The sequence below is a fragment of the Passer montanus genome, unplaced genomic scaffold, assembly GCF_014805655.1.
Source record: "Passer montanus isolate IOZ18808 unplaced genomic scaffold, ASM1480565v1 scaffold70, whole genome shotgun sequence".
Lineage (NCBI taxonomy): Eukaryota > Metazoa > Chordata > Aves > Passeriformes > Passeridae > Passer > Passer montanus.
The window spans coordinates 2,820,041-2,838,836 of NW_024372148.1; the positions used below are offsets into that span (position 1 = coordinate 2,820,041).

Genomic DNA, 18,796 nt, shown 5'->3' on the forward strand with positions numbered 1-18,796 from the left:
AGGATTGGCACAGGCTCCCCAGGGAAGTGGTCACAGCACCAGCCTGAGAGAGTTCAAGAAGCACTTGGACAATATTCTCAGGCACCTAGTATGAGTTTTGGGGCCCATCCCTGCCAGGAGCTAGACTTCAATGATCCTCATGGATCAGGTTCCTGAAGTATAGCCATTTTCCATTAACCATGTACTAGCATTTTACTGTTAGGCTAAGGTATATACTCCTGAAATCTAGCCCTTAACTAAATAAAGGAAAAATGTCTAAGCCAAAATTTCTCAGCTAGGAAATCCAGATCATTATTTCCATTATTCCCCATTTCAAAAAAAAAAAAAAGAAAAATTTGATAAGGTACTCAGAATTTTTTTTATTTTTAATTCATGTGACAAGTTAACAGCTAAAGGGTGTGAGACTTTTTAAGCAGGTTGTGCTCTAGCTATCTCACATTATCATACATAACTGCTTATATATGAATAATCTAATATATGCAGCAGAATACAATTTTTAGATTTAGATCAAGTTAAAGAAAAAAAAACACACACAAAAAAAATACCAAACCCTCTAGGCCTCTATAGGGTAAATTAAAGCATTTAGTGCAAAGAAATTCTAGCATAAACAAAGGCTTTGAATTTCAAATATCTTCAAGAAGCTATTAAATAGAGACTCTATTGCAGAGAAATAATAAAAAAGCTGCATTTTGCCTCTCTCTTAACATTGCAAAAGAAATAGTCATTACATTAGCTTAGAGTCAAAGTAATTTTTCCATTTTTAATGCCTTATGATTACTAAAGGTTTTTAAGCTCCTGAAGAAGGCAGCAACACATATCAAGGAGACAAAACTGGAATGCAAATAACTTTCTAGCTGTCTATCAATCTAAGAGCAATATACTGAGCTTTACTCTGTTTGAACCTTCATGGCTTTTCTGCAGGCTTCAACCTGTATTACAATAAACTGTGCACATGATGACAGGCATTTGCATCTCCACAGATTTGGCTCCCAAATTCAAAATGGATGTGCCAAAGCTCAGAACCCTCTCAAAAATCTTTCTACTGCATCATGAAAAGTCTGGGCAGAATATTGCTTTCGTCTGCTTATGGGAACCAGTGAATACTCCTCTGCTAAGCTCCTGGGACCATCATCACTTCTAGCACCAGCCCAAGATCTGGCTGTCCCAGTGTCCTCAGTGCTGCCATCAGCATCTTCAGCCACTGAAAATAATCCCTCTCTTATCATGGAGGTGGAGCTGTCATCTTCGTCTAGATCACATGGCAGCACACGGCTCCTGGAAGGATGGCCTTCTTCTCTTTCAGCCTTTGAACAAGCACAAGTGCAGCCTCTGACCCAACACTGAGGAGTTTCTCGCCTCCCCCAGTATCCAGCAGCCCTAGCCATCATTCCCATAACATCTCCATCATCAGGCAGCGCAGGACTCCGAGAGCTTCCACCATTGCAGTGATCACTTACAGGTGGGGAATGACTGCTAAATTTGTAAACTGCAGGGGAAAGTAACAAGATTAGATCAGGCAGAACAGAACAAAAATCCAAAGCCAAGAAAAAAGCTTCTGTCTGATCGTCCTTATGTTATCTAATCACTAAATATTTTAAAGGTGTCTCACACCTCTTCCCCCCAACCTCACCCTAAGCCTTTGAGAAAATAAATTGTTTATCACAAGACTCAGCATCATTTTTCCAAGGTCAGAATTAAGAATCAATTGTACTCCATTTTGCTGGCCTCTACTGTTGTGAAAACAGTTCTTCTTGTCTTCCCAGCAAGGGCAGAGAAACCTCATGCTCTGGTTAACTAAGGCTGGAACTAAAAGGGAAATTGACCACAATGCTCTTGGATTTCAGTGTTCTCCTAGCTCCATACAAACCACTGCAATAGTCCTGCAATCCATCTAGCATGCTAACTTTAAGAGAAAACTACACAAAAAAAGAAATTTGAAGGAAGGTAAAAAACTAACTACAAACCATTCTTGAGCTTCAATACTTTATTTTGCCTTTCATTCAAGAGCTTAACTCATTTAATTTACTCCTGACTCCTTTTATCACGTCTGCCTCTCTCACACCCTCCACCCCTCCAATATACCTGTTTTTGGTTTCTCTTTCTTTGTGGTCTATCATCTCAGAAGTACTAAGGAAAGGGAGTTTTGACCTTGAAATATTGCTACACAATCTTCCCAGACAATCTTTATCACAGCCCAGCTGTGGCCTTTGAAAAGGGTTTGTGTTATACCATCAAACTGCTCCCAGGCTATGGGAACTGCCACCATTCTGAACATCAAGCTCAGAAAGGTTTTTGGAGTGCTCCATGAGCTAGCCAGGAAAATTGCCTCCTCATGAGAGGAGGTCTATGTGTTTAAAAAAATCTCTGCAATTTAGAAGGAGGCTTCCTGCACATGTAAGCTGGCTATAAGGTCTGGAAACTACCTGCCTACCTGTTATAACAAAGGCACCTGGCAGCATCCTTGCCTTGCAGTTCTGCTGCAAAGAAGCCATTGGGTTCCTCAGAACAAGAGCCAGTACGAAATTACTGTGCTGCACTTTCTCTAACTCCAAGCCACACTGGGTGGGTACAAACCCAGTAGATCCTACATGGCATTTGCTCTTGGTGAGCTGCAGAATCAGTCTGCACAGTGGGAGGGTAACACTGCTAAGGCTGGCAAGTAACTCCATTCAAACCATAGGGAACCAGCCTGAACTCCAAGCACTGCATAAACATGCCTTGAGTTAAGTTTCAAAGACAGACATACATCACATAAAAGAAGGAATTCTAGAGTAAGCCCTCTAAGATAATATTTCTCTGTTTTCTTTGTGAGTTAACAGGAGGTTTTAGCTCTTGGGGAAGAGAGCCAGACACAAGGACACGAGACAATTTTGTGCAGGTCAGCAAACAGCAGCTCTGAAAATGCTAACAAGACAGCCATAGTGGTGTCACCTAGAGCTCTTTTACTTTTGAACCCTTATTTTGAGGGAGCTTTCTACAGGCAAACAGACAAGACAAACGAGGAATAGCAACTGAAATTAAGCAGCACTCATCCCCCTCCTCAGCCAATACTACCACCCCTTTCTCACAGGTCACCTTGAAAGGTCTTAGGTTTATCTTCTCCTTGGGATGCAGGAGCTGCCTGTCTACACCTTCTTCTCCGGGATCTAGCTCTCCGAGGTCTGGCAGGCTGCTGGGTTTGGCTGTCTGCTGCAGCATCCCCTTCCCCAGGGGGACCCAGGGCTCTCAGGCTAGTCTGTTGAGCCATTTGAATAGGGTCCACCTAAAGCCAAGGGTAAAGGTCAATGAACAGGAGACCTATCACAAAGTTACTGGTTTCACAAGAAAATGGGACACAGAGTCCAAGCGCTATAAAAGCTCATGTTTACCTCATAAATTACAAAGTAGTCTTAGGGCTAAACCAACACCAACAGACCTTCCCCATCATGACCAGACCTTACCTTGCAATTTAGCCCTACTTCTTTTTGAAAGGGTCCCCTTTCCTTCTTCCAAGGTAGGAACACAGTGAAAGCGCCACTGGTAGGGGAGGTGGAGGGGACTAGGGCTATAAGAAGCAAACCAACCACTGGAGGAGGAGCTAACACAGCATCTTCTCATTTGTAATCAGCAAAACCTTTCCAGGCCTGATGAAATTAGAAGAGAGATCACAAAACCTGTTTGTGATGTTTGGGTCTTAAAGGAGCACACCATCACAAAGTTTCCTTGGTCCTCAAAGAGGCAAAAAAGAAGGGTGAGCCTCTCCTTTAGCTGAGGTATGCTCAGCACAGGGACAAGGGTAGAATAAATAGTTTTTACTTCTTTGTAACATATAAGCATATTTTATCATACTGTTTTCTAAGATTTTCTTTCTGTTTTATTCTATGGAATTGTCTGCCACAGTAACTGGAGTAGGTACATCTTCCTCTCTTCCCATGGCATTATTTCCCAGATCTTGTGAAAATATAGTCTTCTTTCTCAACTATGTGACCCTTCCACAGCCCCCCACCCCTTAGGTTCAGCAAGCTCATAGATTTTCACCAGTTTAAGTGTTTCTTAGGCTTCTTCTAGCGCTATATATGTTCCTCTGAGACCTTTTCACAACTCTTTGAGGACCACAACACTTCACCAAAAAACCCTCAGGTCTGTAGTGAAGAAGAAGCAAATTATTATTTGCACTGCCTTCCATACACTTGGTAATGTACAAAGAGAAGCGGTAGATCTAAAATAAAGGACTAAACCAAAGAAAGAGTCATCTCCGAGTCTCTTGTCACTCGGTGTTTGAAAGGGCAAAGTTGCTAATGTCTGTGCATGGCAGCCTGTCCATCCACACACTCCCAGGCTAGGAGATAGTCCAGAATGGATGAGGGTGGATACACTTCCCAAAAGTACTGAAAGCTTGATGAACTCCCTGTGGACATGGGCTCTTTTGGTATTTATGATTATAATCATCACCTTAAAACAAAACAATGCTGAGCCCTGGGTTAGAAATGCAAGCAGACTTGTAAATCTTGTGTTTTCTCCTTGTCACATTTCAGAAGTAGCTAATTAAATGCAGACTTACTAAGTGAGTAGCACCAGACCACAGAAAGCTCGCTTCATTTCTGGGCTCTGCTATGTACGTGTTCAGCAATAAAATGCTTTTTCCCCTCCCGACCTGTCAAAGGCAAGGGCATCATATCATGAGTTAGTGCTGGGGGATGTGGGGGTGGGTAAGGAATGGTGGCCCAGAAGTTGAGGTGGACAAAGGCTTGATGATCCAGCTCATATGACCTAATAGACTGTGTCACTGCCTTTGGGAAATACAAGCCTCCTGACACATGCCCTTGGCTGGAAGGTCAGAATAGAAAAGGCCAAGCTCAGAAAATGTAGCCCTCCAGCTGAGAAAAATAATCCAACCATGGATAGGAGAATGCTTTATTTTTTACTCCAACTTTTTTTTTTCCAAATTTTCAGACTTGATACATTGCTGTAGTGCACTTCACATCTGATTAAATTAGTCACATTGCATTATGCCATATCAAATGTGACATGTTGCAATGGAATGTGAACAGCATATAAAGATGTACTGGCACCACAGAGCTGCTACCTGCTTCTGACACCTCACTCAGTTAGCAGCAGGTAAGGGAGGCATGCAAGGTCCAAATCCTTCCTTGTTATTTAGTCGTGCTTTTGCAGCTAAACAGTAGTTTCTTGTATGGTTATTTAATTTTATATCAAATTAGTAATCAGTTACTCCAAGAAACTCTTAACTACCTCTCACCTGCTTGTGATAACACACAAGGAAGTATCTAATCAGTATTCAGGCCATCCCTTAAAAGCATACAAAGTATGCTAACTAGAAGTAGGCTAGCAAAGTGTAGAGCATATAGACAATTGCAACCTACAGAGAACAGGGTAGAGGCATCGTGTTATTGCTGGTGTGCATACAGTTAATATTATTTTGGAGGCTGCAGGAATCCCCACCATGGGGAAACTCTAAAAAGTAGCTCTCTGACTAAGCACCTCCTATTAGGCTGATATCAATGCAGCTCTTGTGGGGCTCTGCAATGAATTGAAACTACTACACCAATGAAGAGCACAAGGAAAACTTTAATATGATAGTCCACCTTTCTTATGGTAAACGCCTGCCCTCCTGCATGGCAACATAGATCAAAGGATTAAAGAAAATCCATACTAATTTTATCTTGACCAGACCACTACAACTGCACAGCCCAATTTGTATTCACCCTGGACTTGATGTTTTATCTGGTGTTCTTGCAGGATAGGTTGAAAGAGACAGGAACAGTTTCAGGAAGAAGGTCTATTGAACTACTTGCCTAAAAGCTTCTAGCTCATTGCCACTTTTCTTTTGTGTTCCTACAAGTCAATAGCAGATTCCAGTATATACTGCATGACTGAGCCTTCCTATGAAATGACTACCTCAGCAGACAGCAAAGCCATTTTGTTGGGTAATCCTACAAGACCAGAAAGGGGAAGTCCTGGTACAGGGCTGGTTATACAGCTTATTTCATATGTATCTAATGAAATATAATTTATAAACCATGGAGAATTCACTTTGTATTAATCATCTGAGGATGTAAGTTTTTAAGTGACAATTATTAATTGCAATTTTTTCTCTTTTGCAGTACTGTGATTTTTTGGGCAATCCTGGAAGCCCCTGGCTCAGGGGTTTTAGGGAGCCATAACACAGCAGAAAGCTCTCCTCGCTTGAACAAAGCTCCTGTGGCTAAAAGGGTTTAACTAGGTGGATGCAATGGGGACTCCCACAACTCAACACCATGAGACACTACGTGAAGCTGCAGAAGGAGGTTGGCCTGGCCAGGAGGCTTTGGTAACTCGGTCTCAGCAAGTCTAATTGCAGAGCTCATGCTCATTACCGTGTGTTCCCTGGGGAAGTTGTGTCCTATTCTGTGATTCTTTCACAACGTGCATCTTTCTTGTTCTGGAAAGAGAATAACCAGGTTCTGGCAACTTCTGTGGTGCTTCTTTGACAGTGAAATCCTTTTGCCTAAGGTATTTGGGCACAGCACTGTCAGGTAAGTACACAGTTACAATATATCTGTGAGAGGAATAGTGCACAGGCTAGAATCATGAAAGTTGTACTCAGCCCCTTAACCACATTTTAAATGATGCTGTCTGTTTTTCAGACATTATCATAGCCAAAGTATTCAAGAAGAGAATAACCAGGTTCTGTGGTGCTTCTTTGACAGTGGAAATCCTTTTACCTAAGGTATTTGGGCACAGCACCGTCAGGTAAGTACACAGTTACAATATATCTGTGAGAGGAATAGTGCACAGGCTAGAATCATGAAAGTTGTACCCAGCCTCTTAACCACATTTTAAATGATGCTGTCTGTTTTTCAGACATTATCATAGCCAAAGTATTCAATCCACACATAAATGCAAATTGATGTTCTGAATTTTCTGATGACATTGTTGAGTATTCTCTTTCACACAGTTTCTAGTGTTGCCTGAGGGCAGGTATCCCCAAAAAGTGCATGTGTCATGGTGCTTAACGAAAAACGTTTTTGACTAATTAAAATCAGGACCATGGCTGTATACTTAAGAAGAAGCTAACATACCAGAGTGCCTGAACACACTTGCTTGGGAAAATCTCCATTGTAGGGGTTCACCAAGAAGCCAAGCTCACTGAACTATTCCAGTGTCTCTGCAGCAGACCTCTGAAAGCCTTATAGAAAAAGCTGTAGCTAACAAGGGATACCTTTCTCTTTGCTTTTCCCATTCCCTGCAATTGGCTAGTTTTGAATCTTTTCCAGTGTGTGATCCAGAAAGGGAGGACCAGTCCCATTCATAGATTGTCCTGGCTTCCCTTTTCTGTCTTTCTGTGGGCCCTCTTTCTTCTCATTCAATTTGATACATATTGAGCAGATGAAATTAATAACAAAAGGCAACTGTGTTGTAATTAATGCACATATGTAAAACCAGTGCCTGCACAGCTGACCTTTCCATTTCTGTATATTTGGCTGGGTATAAAAGAATCTGCCAACACAATTTTCCATTGGCAATGATGTGCTTATGACTGCACCAAACTGTAACACTCTCTGTTTTCTGGTGGATGAATATAGTAAGAAGGTTGGTGATTGTGAAACCAGGTCTGGATCTGAGGTAACCCAGTGTAGTGCTTCTTCAGAAGTTTGAATCAGTTCCAGGATAAGTACGATGTGTTCTCAACCTTCCCTGGATTCATCCACTCAAGTAGTCCCTGTTCCAAATTTGGGAAATTTGAAAGAAATACATCAAACATGTACTCATATACTCATACCTGCAGCAGGTCTGATGGAGAGAAAAGGGCTGGTGTTTGAAGGAGACTGATGGGTACAGACTCCCAAAAGAGAATCCTTGGAGGAGGAAGCTGTGCACACCACAAAATGTACCTCAAGCTCAAGACCGTATCTCAGGTTGGTTATGAATTAAAAACACTATGGCTTTTGGCTTTCCTCTTAGGCTGTGGAAGATCTTACTTGCCATATGTTATCATCAAAAATGAGTACCTTCCTACCAGCCCTTACTGGCTATATCCATGGGTGGAATAAGTCCTATACAACAACCTAGGCAGACTTTTTCTGAGGCTTTGGGCTTAAGATCATAGATGGGTGTGTGACCTGGTCTTTGGCTGGTAATGACTTCACATAAACGTGGCATTTGAGCAGCTGCAGTCTGGTTTGGGATTTCTATAATTTACACTACAGATGACACTGGCTCCTATCCAGGCCAGGATCTGGGAGGACCACAGCCTTCATACTCACTGATTGGCCCAGCAAAGATGGGGAAATTTGATGCTGCCCCAGCAGTAAAGCCAGGATTTTAACTGCCTGTTCAGCCATTTGATTTGTCTGGAGACCTGGTATGCATATCTCAGTGCTGGGGAATTTAGAGGAAACACAATTTAATACTGAAGCCATTGGACTGAAAAAGCTGTGATGTTGCCCTCCCTCTTCATCCACTTGGTTTAGTCTGATAAGCAAGGAGCATCCAAAGTGCTTCCAGGAACACATGTGCACACACAGATGTGATGATCACAGCATGGCACTGGTGCAGCCAAAGCTGTGTGTTTCCAGCCACCAACAAACCCCTGTGCTGCAGAGGCACATTCTGGTGGGCACAATGGGAGCCGGAGCTTCTGCCTTTGCAGGAGGAGTGGGAGGTTTTAAAAAGGCCTATAAATTAGGACTGCTATTGCTCCTATAAAAAGATAGGGAAACTACTGTTTGGTCACTCCTGAGCTTCATGGTTGCCACTGGAGGGCTCAGGAGGATGGGGAGAAGGAGGAATTGTTATTAAGCCTAGTTAACATGAGGCAACAAATTTAGGAGTGCAGGTATCTTGGGCTCTGTATGGGCAAGAAATAAGAGTCAGAGAGGAGCCCCTTCAGGAGCCATTTCAAGTCCATTGAGATCTGAATGGCTGCCTAAAGCTTTTATCCCTGCCCCAGCTTCATGGAGACCTCATAGGTGACTTGATCATTGCAGTTTAGGTGAATCCAGCCCTTCAAGCTCAGACACCCTCACAAGTTACTGCAAGGCTACAAGGGACTATTAGGAAATAAACTCAGTGAATTTTGCTGCAGAAAGGCATCCAGACATCTCCCTGTGTACTGCTAGGGCTTGTCTCTTGTGGAGCTGCCTGCTGTCTGCCAGCCCCTGGGAGTCCAGTGAAAGACAGTACCTGCTGTTTAGGGGCAAGGAAACAGAGACAATGGGAGGTAAGGGTGGCACAGGGCCACAGGGTAGGCCAGAGGAAAGTTTAGAATTAATGATTGCGATTGATTATTTGTTAATTCCTCACCCTTAACTGGCAAAAGCAGTTCTGACTGTCATTCAGAGCAGACAGAAGCAAGGCAGCAAGTAATTTGTCAGTGGGAAAAGAAGATGCCTGAGGGACACCTTCAGCTCCCTAGAGATGCCATTGGTGAAATAAGCATGGTTAAGAGGCCACTTTCCTTGGCAGCCACTTAAGTCTAATGTGAGGAGCACCCAGGAGGGCTGGTGAGCTCCCACAGCCAGGTGCCTGCCCCACGAGGTCCCTGATGCTCCAGTTCCCACAGCAAAGAAACTGTGCTGTAGGAACTGGAGCATCAGGGACCATGGGCATGTGTGAACCAGACTGTAGAAAGGAGCCAAAGTCTGGCACAAGGCCTCAGCATCTTGAGAGAGCCCCTTTCCAGAGGAAGACAGAGGGAAGGAAATCTGTCTCAGAAGACTTTCCCTCAGTGTTTAGTGGAGGTTCTGTACACTGCCACTGAAGCCCAGCAGCCCCTCACCTGTTATTTTACAATTCACACCCAGGCAGCAGGTAACAGCTTTGCTGGTAGATATGCAGCCAACTTGTGAGGACATTTTCCAGTTATCCACAGCCAGCCATCATAGCAGAGTGCAAGCTAATGTGCTAGCTACTGAATTTGCATATACACAGGCTTTAATAGCAAGTGAAAGGCACTTTCTGTGAACTCTGTAGCTCTTATACAATGTTTTCAATTAATATCTGCTCACTCGAGTTAATAGATTTCTCCTATAATATTTACAAGTCTGTATGGACTCTCTCATTTGACTAATTAACACATCTTTAAATTCCTTTGACTAAAGCTTTTCATTGTCTAGTGAGTAATATTTAATTTATCAGGCTTTAGATCCAACTATTTGGGGGGAGGAGTCATAGGCTTATTGAAAAACAGTGTTTGATATTCTGTCTTCTCATAGTAAGACAATGTAGAAAGTCTTCCACTACATCCTTTGGTATTGTGAAAGCTCCCATTTTATGTGTGCTTTCATTGTAATGGTGCCATTTCACTTTATGTGGGGTAGCCAGGGCAACTGATTTTTTCAGAGCTGATGGTTCAGAGGACTACACCTTCAGTCCAAGCCTGATTCTACTTACAAGAAATACACAGCACCATGAAAACTGTCATTGCCTTTGACCCAGGAGACTAAGCACTACTTTGTGATGAAAATTATCTTTGCCTGAAGCCAAAAAAAAAAAAAAAAAAAAAAAAAAAAAAAAAACCCAACAATTATCTTTGCCTGAAGCCAAAAACAAAAACAAAAAAAAAAACAAAAAAACCCGAACAAACAAAACAAAACAAAATAAAACAAAGAAAAAAACCCCCAACAGAATATAATCCTCTACCATCTACCACAGCTTCTGTCACCAGAATTGCTGAAGAACTGGAGACACAGTCTTCCATCCAATCTGATGTCTTCAAAACAGAGCTCTACACCTCCATAGCTAGAAGAAAACTAGGTCTGGTTTTCCTCACAATGACACCTCAGTATCAACCACACATTTGATTTCCTCAAAGTGCACTTGTGTGCTCTTCTTGAAGTGCCTGCTTCTGGGCTCACATCATCAGGCACAGACATCTGACCCTTTTTAATTCCTCACTTCAGCACCTCTGTGCTACAATTAAAGTTTATCCACAAGAATAGTCAATCAAAGTGGATAGAACAGAACTTTGTAAGAGGAGACCTTTGCTTTAAAGAGCAATAAAAACTTCATTTTAAAAAAACCACACAAGTGGCATCTGATTTAGCAGCCTTTGAACTCAGCAGCCTGAGTGTGGAAGTTCAGGGTGTATGGCTATTTGTTCAGGTGGATACCACTGACACTTGGGGGTCATATTTTTCAGATTTTCTTTCCTATCACAACACTAGGAGATTTCTTTTTAAAACAAGAAAAAATACAGCTGACGCCATAGAGAGAGTGAAGAGGACAATCTGTCTCTTCTAATCCTTTTGTGTTTAAATCATACAACATTATATGTCTCAAAGAATGCTCAAGAAGAGATTTGAGTATCAATATTCAGGGTAAGGGTGAGGGTATCCCTACTAGGTAAATTGAAGCAGATTTCTGCTTTTTTTCTGTAAAAAAATCTGTTTCATAATGCTCCAAGTATTACTTAAAATGCAATAAGTACTAAGAAGATTACACATAAAGGTAAAAAAGCAACAACAACACAGACCAGCTTACACTTTTTCATCATTTTATTTCTATAGTGAAATTTACTTTCCCACATGGAAAAATAAAGCAAATAGTAATATAGGTCCCTAAATGTACTTTTCATAATGACCTTATAATAAGCAAAGCTGGTGGCCTCACATGTTATATAGTTCTATTAAAACAAAAGTGCCTGCTTATTAACTTCCCCTACCCAGACATTTTTGCTGAAGTTCTCAATACCAGGTGTCTACCCATGCTGACTCGATTTTAAAAATCTTTCTTACCAATTTTTTTCAGCTATTTTCCAATCTACTTTAAAAAAAAAAAACCAGGAAGGGTATTGTTCTTCCCAAATTTAAAATTCTGCTAGTCTTAACTTTGAGGCTTTTGAAGGCCTTATGCTTCGAAACAGGGATCTGATATTTGGCACAGTGTGACCTCTACAAAAGGAGGTGATTTACCATACAAACCCTTCAAAACGTGAAGCATCAAGATTCTGAAGTGTTAGATTTTAAAAGCTTCATGTCTCAAGCTCTGGTTCCCATTAGGCATGGTCAGAGAAAGATCAAAAGGCATTTTCTCAAAGTTTTCAAATTCCTGGCATGGATAGGTTGGAGCTGGGTAGAGACTCAGTGCAAGCTCGTGGGAGCTCTTTCACACTCACAGTGGACTCCCAGCAAAGCACTAGTGCCTTGCTCAGTGATAGTTGTTCTCATGTGTCCATTTTGCTGTCTCATTGGAAATGAGCTGTTGAGGACCATCATGATGGCAGTCCTTTAAATAAATGCTGTCCTTTCTATAATACATGCATAATACTTACTTTCCTATGCACACACCTCATATAAAAGAGTCATATGGACTCATATGCAGAGACGCACATGGGTTGTTCTGAAAGTTCAGATTCTTTGTGCCTCAAATTCAGGACTTTAAATTCTTGAATACTTTGGATCTTTATTTCTGTGGGCCTTCATTCACCATTAAGACAACAGTCTTTCTTTATTTTATATCGGTGTTGTGAAATTATTCTTCCTTACTGTTTGAGACTATCCAGTTCTACAGTGAGGTGTACCATAAACATGACTACAAAGAGATGAGGAATGCCATCTTCTGAGCAGTATTTGAATATTGTGAAATACATAAAACACATGACCACACACCAATCAGCTGAGTTGTTCACTCTTTCAAACACTGAGTCCTGCAAAGATCCAATGGAAGAAATGGAATTTGGTCAGGTAACAAAGACTCTTATTTAAACACGACATTCATTCAAGGACAGTCTGGATTCTGGGTTTGAGATCTTAATACATGCTTGCTTATGCATCCTCTTTTTTATCTTGTATTCTATAACATTATTTTAATTTTGTTTGTGTGATACAATCTGAAGCATGAAAGGATCACTTTGGCAAGCAAACACTGCCATTCATCTGTACTGTAGAATTAATTTCATTTGTGTCTGCTGAAAACAAAGCATGGTGGATATACTTCTTTTAAAGTGTGTCAGTGTAAAATGACATTTAACATAGAAGGTATCTTCAATTAAAAAGAAAAAAAGTAGTGAATAAGGGAAGAAATGAATAAAAGAAACAGTATGCCCAAGAAAGTACTAATTTAGACTAGCAGAGAGCTGAGAAGAGCTATTGAACAATTTCATTATCACATCCTTTTCAAAGGAAGGCTCCTGCTTTCCTATTTCACGATAATTGGATGAAGAAATGTGGGTGGGAGCACAATTCATTGCAGAATTTGATGAATTATTTACTAATTAAGGAGAGAAACAGGATAGTATGAGCTATATTACTTTGATATGAATGCTCCTTTTACTATATTATTTATACACATGCAATTGTTGCTTTTATTAACTAAGAGGTTAATCACTTGAATGGGATGCTTTGCATTCTTTACAATTACATACACCAGCAAATTGGCTAATTTTATGTGGAAAAAAATAACCTAGCAATTTTTCTAGTACTTATCTGTATGGTGCAGTTTAATAACATTTTTGCAGTGTGTAAAATGAATAACCCAGCTGGTCTCGTGTTTTGGCAGCAGCCCTGCACATTGCACCGTGGCACACACGGGCTCAGGAGCGCCGTCGGGTCCAGGCGCACTGCAGAGGTGATGACACACAACTCCCCCGGGCTGCAAGATGAACCTGATGACGAACTCTGCATCCAGGCATCCTGTTCATGGGGCAGGCTTGAGAATGACTTCAAAGGTGACTGCCTGTTGGTTTTTTTTTCTGCAGCTGGGAGTGCCATTTTGTTCTAGAAATGTATCTGTAGCAAACCGATCTCTGGCTAGACTGGGTGAAATTAAAACTGCCCTGCTCTATGTGTTACACCCTGATAGTGCAGAGGATGCAGGGAGCTCCTCCTGCACTCAGCCCTTCAGTTTCTGGGGCTGCAGGACCCATCCCTGGCACTGCTGCAAAGCCTCGATGTCCCTGCATGCAGAGCACGGGTGCCATTGCACTGCCCATGAGCCTTTCCCCTGCGCCATCAGCCAGACTGACACTGGCAAGCCCCTTGATGGTAACTCCTCTCTGCTGCCGCTCCACAGAAAGCACATCCAGGGCTTTGTGAACTGGTGCTGTTCAGATAAGATCCAAATAATGGAAAATGTGCCTGAAGGAAAAGGATTTTTCATCTGGACATCTCTTCATATCTAGATCAACCCACCAGAACTCCAGAGCCCGCACTGTAGCTGTCCACACCACTTAATTTATTTTTTTTTTACACACATACAGATTGTTTAAAAAAACCCCAAACATATGGTCTCCAGATAGAAACACCTACCCCTATTTAAATATATAAAAATATGAAAGAATCTCCATTTAGATTGCACATTTACGTACCCCACCCTTTCTTCCCTGATGCATATAAAGACATTGATATGTTAACATCATTTGTTAGTCATTAGAAAAGTAAGTAAAAGTACATGGTTTGGGTTGATGATGTAATAAGGTATTTAATGATTTTCACTGATTCAATGAAAAAGTATATCTTATTGTTCACTAGAGATGGGGGATGGGAAGTTAATATACATTTTGCTTTAGATACGAAGCATTTTGGGAACATTAATGGATTTTTTTTTTCAATTGTAACCACATGGGGTTTTATTAAATTTTAAAATGAAAAAAAAAATGCAGATGGGGCAGCTCAGCCATCCAGCTCACTTTTCACATCTTCATAACACACCACAGTGCAGCCAAACCAAGCATTCATGACTGCAGCCCTGGGAAGGTCTGGGGAAAGCCTGAGCCCCACAGTGAAGGAGTCTATCCTCCAGTGCCAAGAATAGACTTCTTTTCTTCCATTTATCAAACTCTTCCCTCCTCAAGACAGCACAGGAACACTCTGACTGTTGTGGTTGTTCTGTGCAATCATCCTCCTTTTACCATGCATTACTGGGGCACAGCTGACCATGACCCAGGAGTCCTCAACAGTTGAATCCAGGAGAAAAAACATTTTTAACTTGTCCAAGATGACTGAACTTTCCCACCAACTGGCAGCTGTATTCTGAAGAAGACATGAGTCAAACGTAAGTATCCAACATAGCCAGAAGGAAATTAAAGAGTGAGGAAATAATAATGACAGTAGGAGAGAAGCACAGTTTGTGTTCTTCAGTTGTCCAAGGAAGAAAGCATCCTTATAGCACAGAAGTATGACTGAACTTCAAATCATTATCAGGTTTGGCAGACAAAATTCCCTTTCAGAATCAATTTCATTTGAAAATAGTTATTCCACAAAGACAAGCAAACCACACACATAAATATAATAAATAAAAACATTCTTGTGGAACAGTAGTGTATCATCAATTTCATAATGTCAAAATATGCTAAGGAAAAGCATAAGCATGATGACTATACCAGCCACCTATTTCATGGAGCTGTGGATGTACAATTAAAAGAAATTTTCCAAGTGAATTTTCTTTTACCTTACTGAAATACTTAATTTCAAGAAGATTAAATGAAAAACTCCATCAACACTGACATCTTTCTCTTAAATATTTATTCATTAACAAATATGTTGACTTTTTTATTAGAGAGTCCATCAATCATAATTTTTTTACTTGCCCCTACCTTTCTGTTGTTGGAAAAATCAAGCTCCCATTCCGGGCTGGGAAGCAGCCCTTAGGTGTGGAGATGCACAAAAGTCTGTGGGGGGTACTGGGACCCTCAGGAATGGCCAGCATTAAGCCTGAGAATCAGGGAGGTCTTGTCCCCTCAGGCAGCACTGCTGATTTGAGCACAAATCTGGGCTGGGGGCAGCAGCAGGCTGACCTTTCCTTCCTGGAGCCTCAGCATGTGGTGTCACAGCACAGAGGCTGGAAGTGGGGGGAAGGAATATGCTCATTCCAGGACTGCCCCCCACCCCCCGACCCCAGAGAGGCGCAGAATCTCGTAACACAACAATCCAACCATGTAACTCTGGATTTGAGGGCTTACTAGATTCAAGGCATCCAGTCACAGCCTGAACCTGTAGAGAAGCAGAGTGCTGAGTAGGGCTGCTGACTTGTAGCATAGGCAGACAAAAATGGTAGTGATATCTCAGCTTGAAGGAATATGCTGAACCAGCTTTGCACTTAATTTTGCCTATCTTGAATAGAGGAGAGGCAAATAACCCAATGGGATGTGGCGCTCTAATATCTGGAAAACCAAGAAGTCACAGTTTTCCACACTCACTTTGATGTCATCTCGTGTTTTTCCCATCTTTCCCAGCTTTAAGAGTCTTGCATTTGCTTGGGTGCTATGTGAAAGCTGCACTGGTCAAGTGAACCCATTGTGACGCTTCAATATGGCTGGGCTAGCTGTATCTGCACTTTTAAAATGAAAATTTAATAACAGTCCATATGGTTATAATTAAAGAAAAATCCATTTACATCTTAAAATGCACACATTTTATTAAAACCAGGCTACATAAACACATCTGGAACACAGCTTTAGATAAAAAGCATATGCAGGGTCTGATTCTGTCATTGCTTATGCTGGAGTAAGTAAAAGTTTACACCATCAAAGTGAGCTGACAGGTGTAAGGCCAATGAGAGATCAGAATCTGACCTTGGGCCTTTCATTTCAACAAACAGAACACTGCCAAGTTTCACTTCAGACTTGCAGCTTGGAAGAGAGAGGAACCAAAAGTTTATAGCCCATCTGAAGGATTATTGTATTACAAGTGACTGAAGTTTATAGAAAAATTGTTTCCAATGGTTAGACCTACAATTCCACTTTCCACAAAAGCAGACAGAAGAGCAGGCAGTAACTTCTCAGCTTTAGTAGGTTTTTTGGGTTTTTTTATTGAGAGGTCTGTACTCTAAGCAATGTCCAGCATGCACTACTACAATTAGTCCATCTTCCATTCTACCTTTCTGAGTTTTAAAGAAATGTAACTACAAATAATTGCATCATATTTAGCCAAGTGGACTCTCCATTTTTTCACTGGTTTACCTTCTCTTTCAGGGGTGCTCCACCCACAGATAAAGGATCTGTGGAGCTAAAATGCATGAAGTCCTCAGTACTTGCAACATGTTCTGAAATAAACAGCTAATGCAATCTTTCAGTTCTGCTCAGTACAGGACCTCAGCAGAGACACACAAACCAGACAGGTGGGTTCACTCACTTGGACTTGCAAGTATCTTGGGGTTAAATGTATTCCCTTCCTAGCAGAATTTTTAAAAAAAGCCAACCCATTATGGAAGGATGTTAAACATGCAATGTATTGCATTATGGGATACAAAGAACATTCAAGATAAATACAGTCCTTCTTATTTTTCTCATGTATATGTTCCACCACATGCATCCAGCAGGGCAGTAAATTAAAAACACTTCACCGAGGTAATGGTAGATAATTTATTCTGGTTTTACACACTGTTTTTAGCTTCCAGACATGGGAGGAATGATTCTCCCTTTGCAGCCAACCTTATCTGTTTTCCAGTGGGATTCACTTCTCTATTGATCAGCAAGGGCTCAGAATCTATCTGGTAAGATACCAGATGTTTAATTTTGTAAGTAAAAATTAAAACCTTGTAATTCTGGGCTGTGTGCTTCCATGTGTGTGTGTATGTTATTGTGCTGAGACAGGCTTGCTCTGTGTCATGTTATGACCAACAGGACAAACATGTGTACCTGCACACTTCATTTAATCCACTGCTATAATACTATAATTCCTAGGACAGAATGTGGCTATCAGCTAGCAGTCCATCACTCTATTATGAACACTTAAGAAAACACAGTACCTGATATTAAAAGCTGGAGGTGAATTTTAGGTTTGAAGGAATTCAGTTACTCAGAATAGAATTTGGTCCTGAGACAAAAGCTACCATCTTCACCTTTTGAAGCATGTCATGGGATCCTTAATGACCACAGATGGTCAAGGCCTCAGTTTTATGTCTCATCTTAGAGAGACAGAACAGCCTTTATAGATCTAGATGCAACTAACTGCTGGCAAAAGCTGAAACTTTTACATTTAATGAAGCTGAGGATCCAAGAGCAAATAGCAACTATTGAACTTGTTATGGACAAACCCAGAGCCTGATTAAGTCCGTGGAGCATTCACTCAAAAAAAAGCAGCCCGTTGTGGTTTGCATGTCAACTCTCCTTCACTGTTAAAGAAATCACTAAGTTCTCTGTGGTCTGCAGACACAAAAAAGGCATCTACTCTGTGTACCAGGACCAAAGACTGTGTTTCCAGTGAAACCTGCAAGCTGTGATGGGAACGAACACTCATGGGACTGAGTATCTCATCTGGATACTCACCTGAGAGAAAACATAGCTCAAAACAAGACATTTGGCTTTTGCAATGCAATTACCTTGATATTCTCATTAACACAGCAGAGCCTGCTCTAGGGGCCTTACAGGATGGGAGGCATAGCCTGGAAGCTCCAAGTGACAGATGATTTTTGAGAGCCCCTGTGCCAAAGGAAGAGTGTTTCCCCAGGGATTTGTGGAATTACCTTTCAAGTTACCACAATAAGGCGTGTTATTTTAAAGAGCTTTAGAGGGCAGGACTGTATGGCAAGTCTGACAAAGCACACAAATAATGCAGGGGAAATAATAAGGCTGTATTCTTCAGGCTTACCTTCCCTAAAAAAAAAAAAAAAAAAAAAAAAAAAAAAAAAACAAATAAACAAAAACATTGGGATCCAACTTTGGAATTTTTTGGGGCTATAATTAGCAGGCTTTCTTCTGACTCGGGGGGCCTGGATGTGTTGAATTAAGACCCCCCTAAACTTGTTCAGTTTGCAGGCCACTCTACAGCTCCCTGATGTTTTTGTGCTTGGCAGTCATTTTCTGCTGCTCTGCTGCCTAGCTTCACAATTAACTGGAATGTACAAACATTTCTCCTGGGTTTGACGGGAGCAGAGA

The 18,796-nt window shown here is 41.3% G+C and overlaps 1 protein-coding gene across 1 annotated transcript; it reads right to left on the reverse strand.

Moving 5' to 3' along the window:
* Positions 1–352: 352 nt before the first annotated feature.
* LOC120512132 lies at positions 353–3,550 on the reverse strand. Its single transcript, XM_039730114.1, has 3 exons — positions 3,441–3,550; positions 3,076–3,268; positions 353–1,486 (listed from the first exon to the last, which is right to left on the reverse strand). Exons 2-3 carry the CDS (start codon positions 3,245–3,247, stop codon positions 1,017–1,019), a joined length of 642 nt encoding a protein of 213 aa, XP_039586048.1. The 5' UTR covers positions 3,248–3,268; positions 3,441–3,550; the 3' UTR covers positions 353–1,016.
* Positions 3,551–18,796: the final 15,246 nt, after the last annotated feature.

Bases quoted from the DNA above. Each gene is read 5' to 3' on its own strand.
- LOC120512132 (XM_039730114.1), bottom strand. From the start codon at position 3,247: ATGGCTCAACAGACTAGCCTGAGAGCCCTGGGTCCCCCTGGGGAAGGG. The intron at 1,487-3,075 runs GTGACCTGTGAG...TTTCCCCTGCAG, and splicing joins TAAACCTAAGACCTTTCAAG to TTTACAAATTTAGCAGTCAT.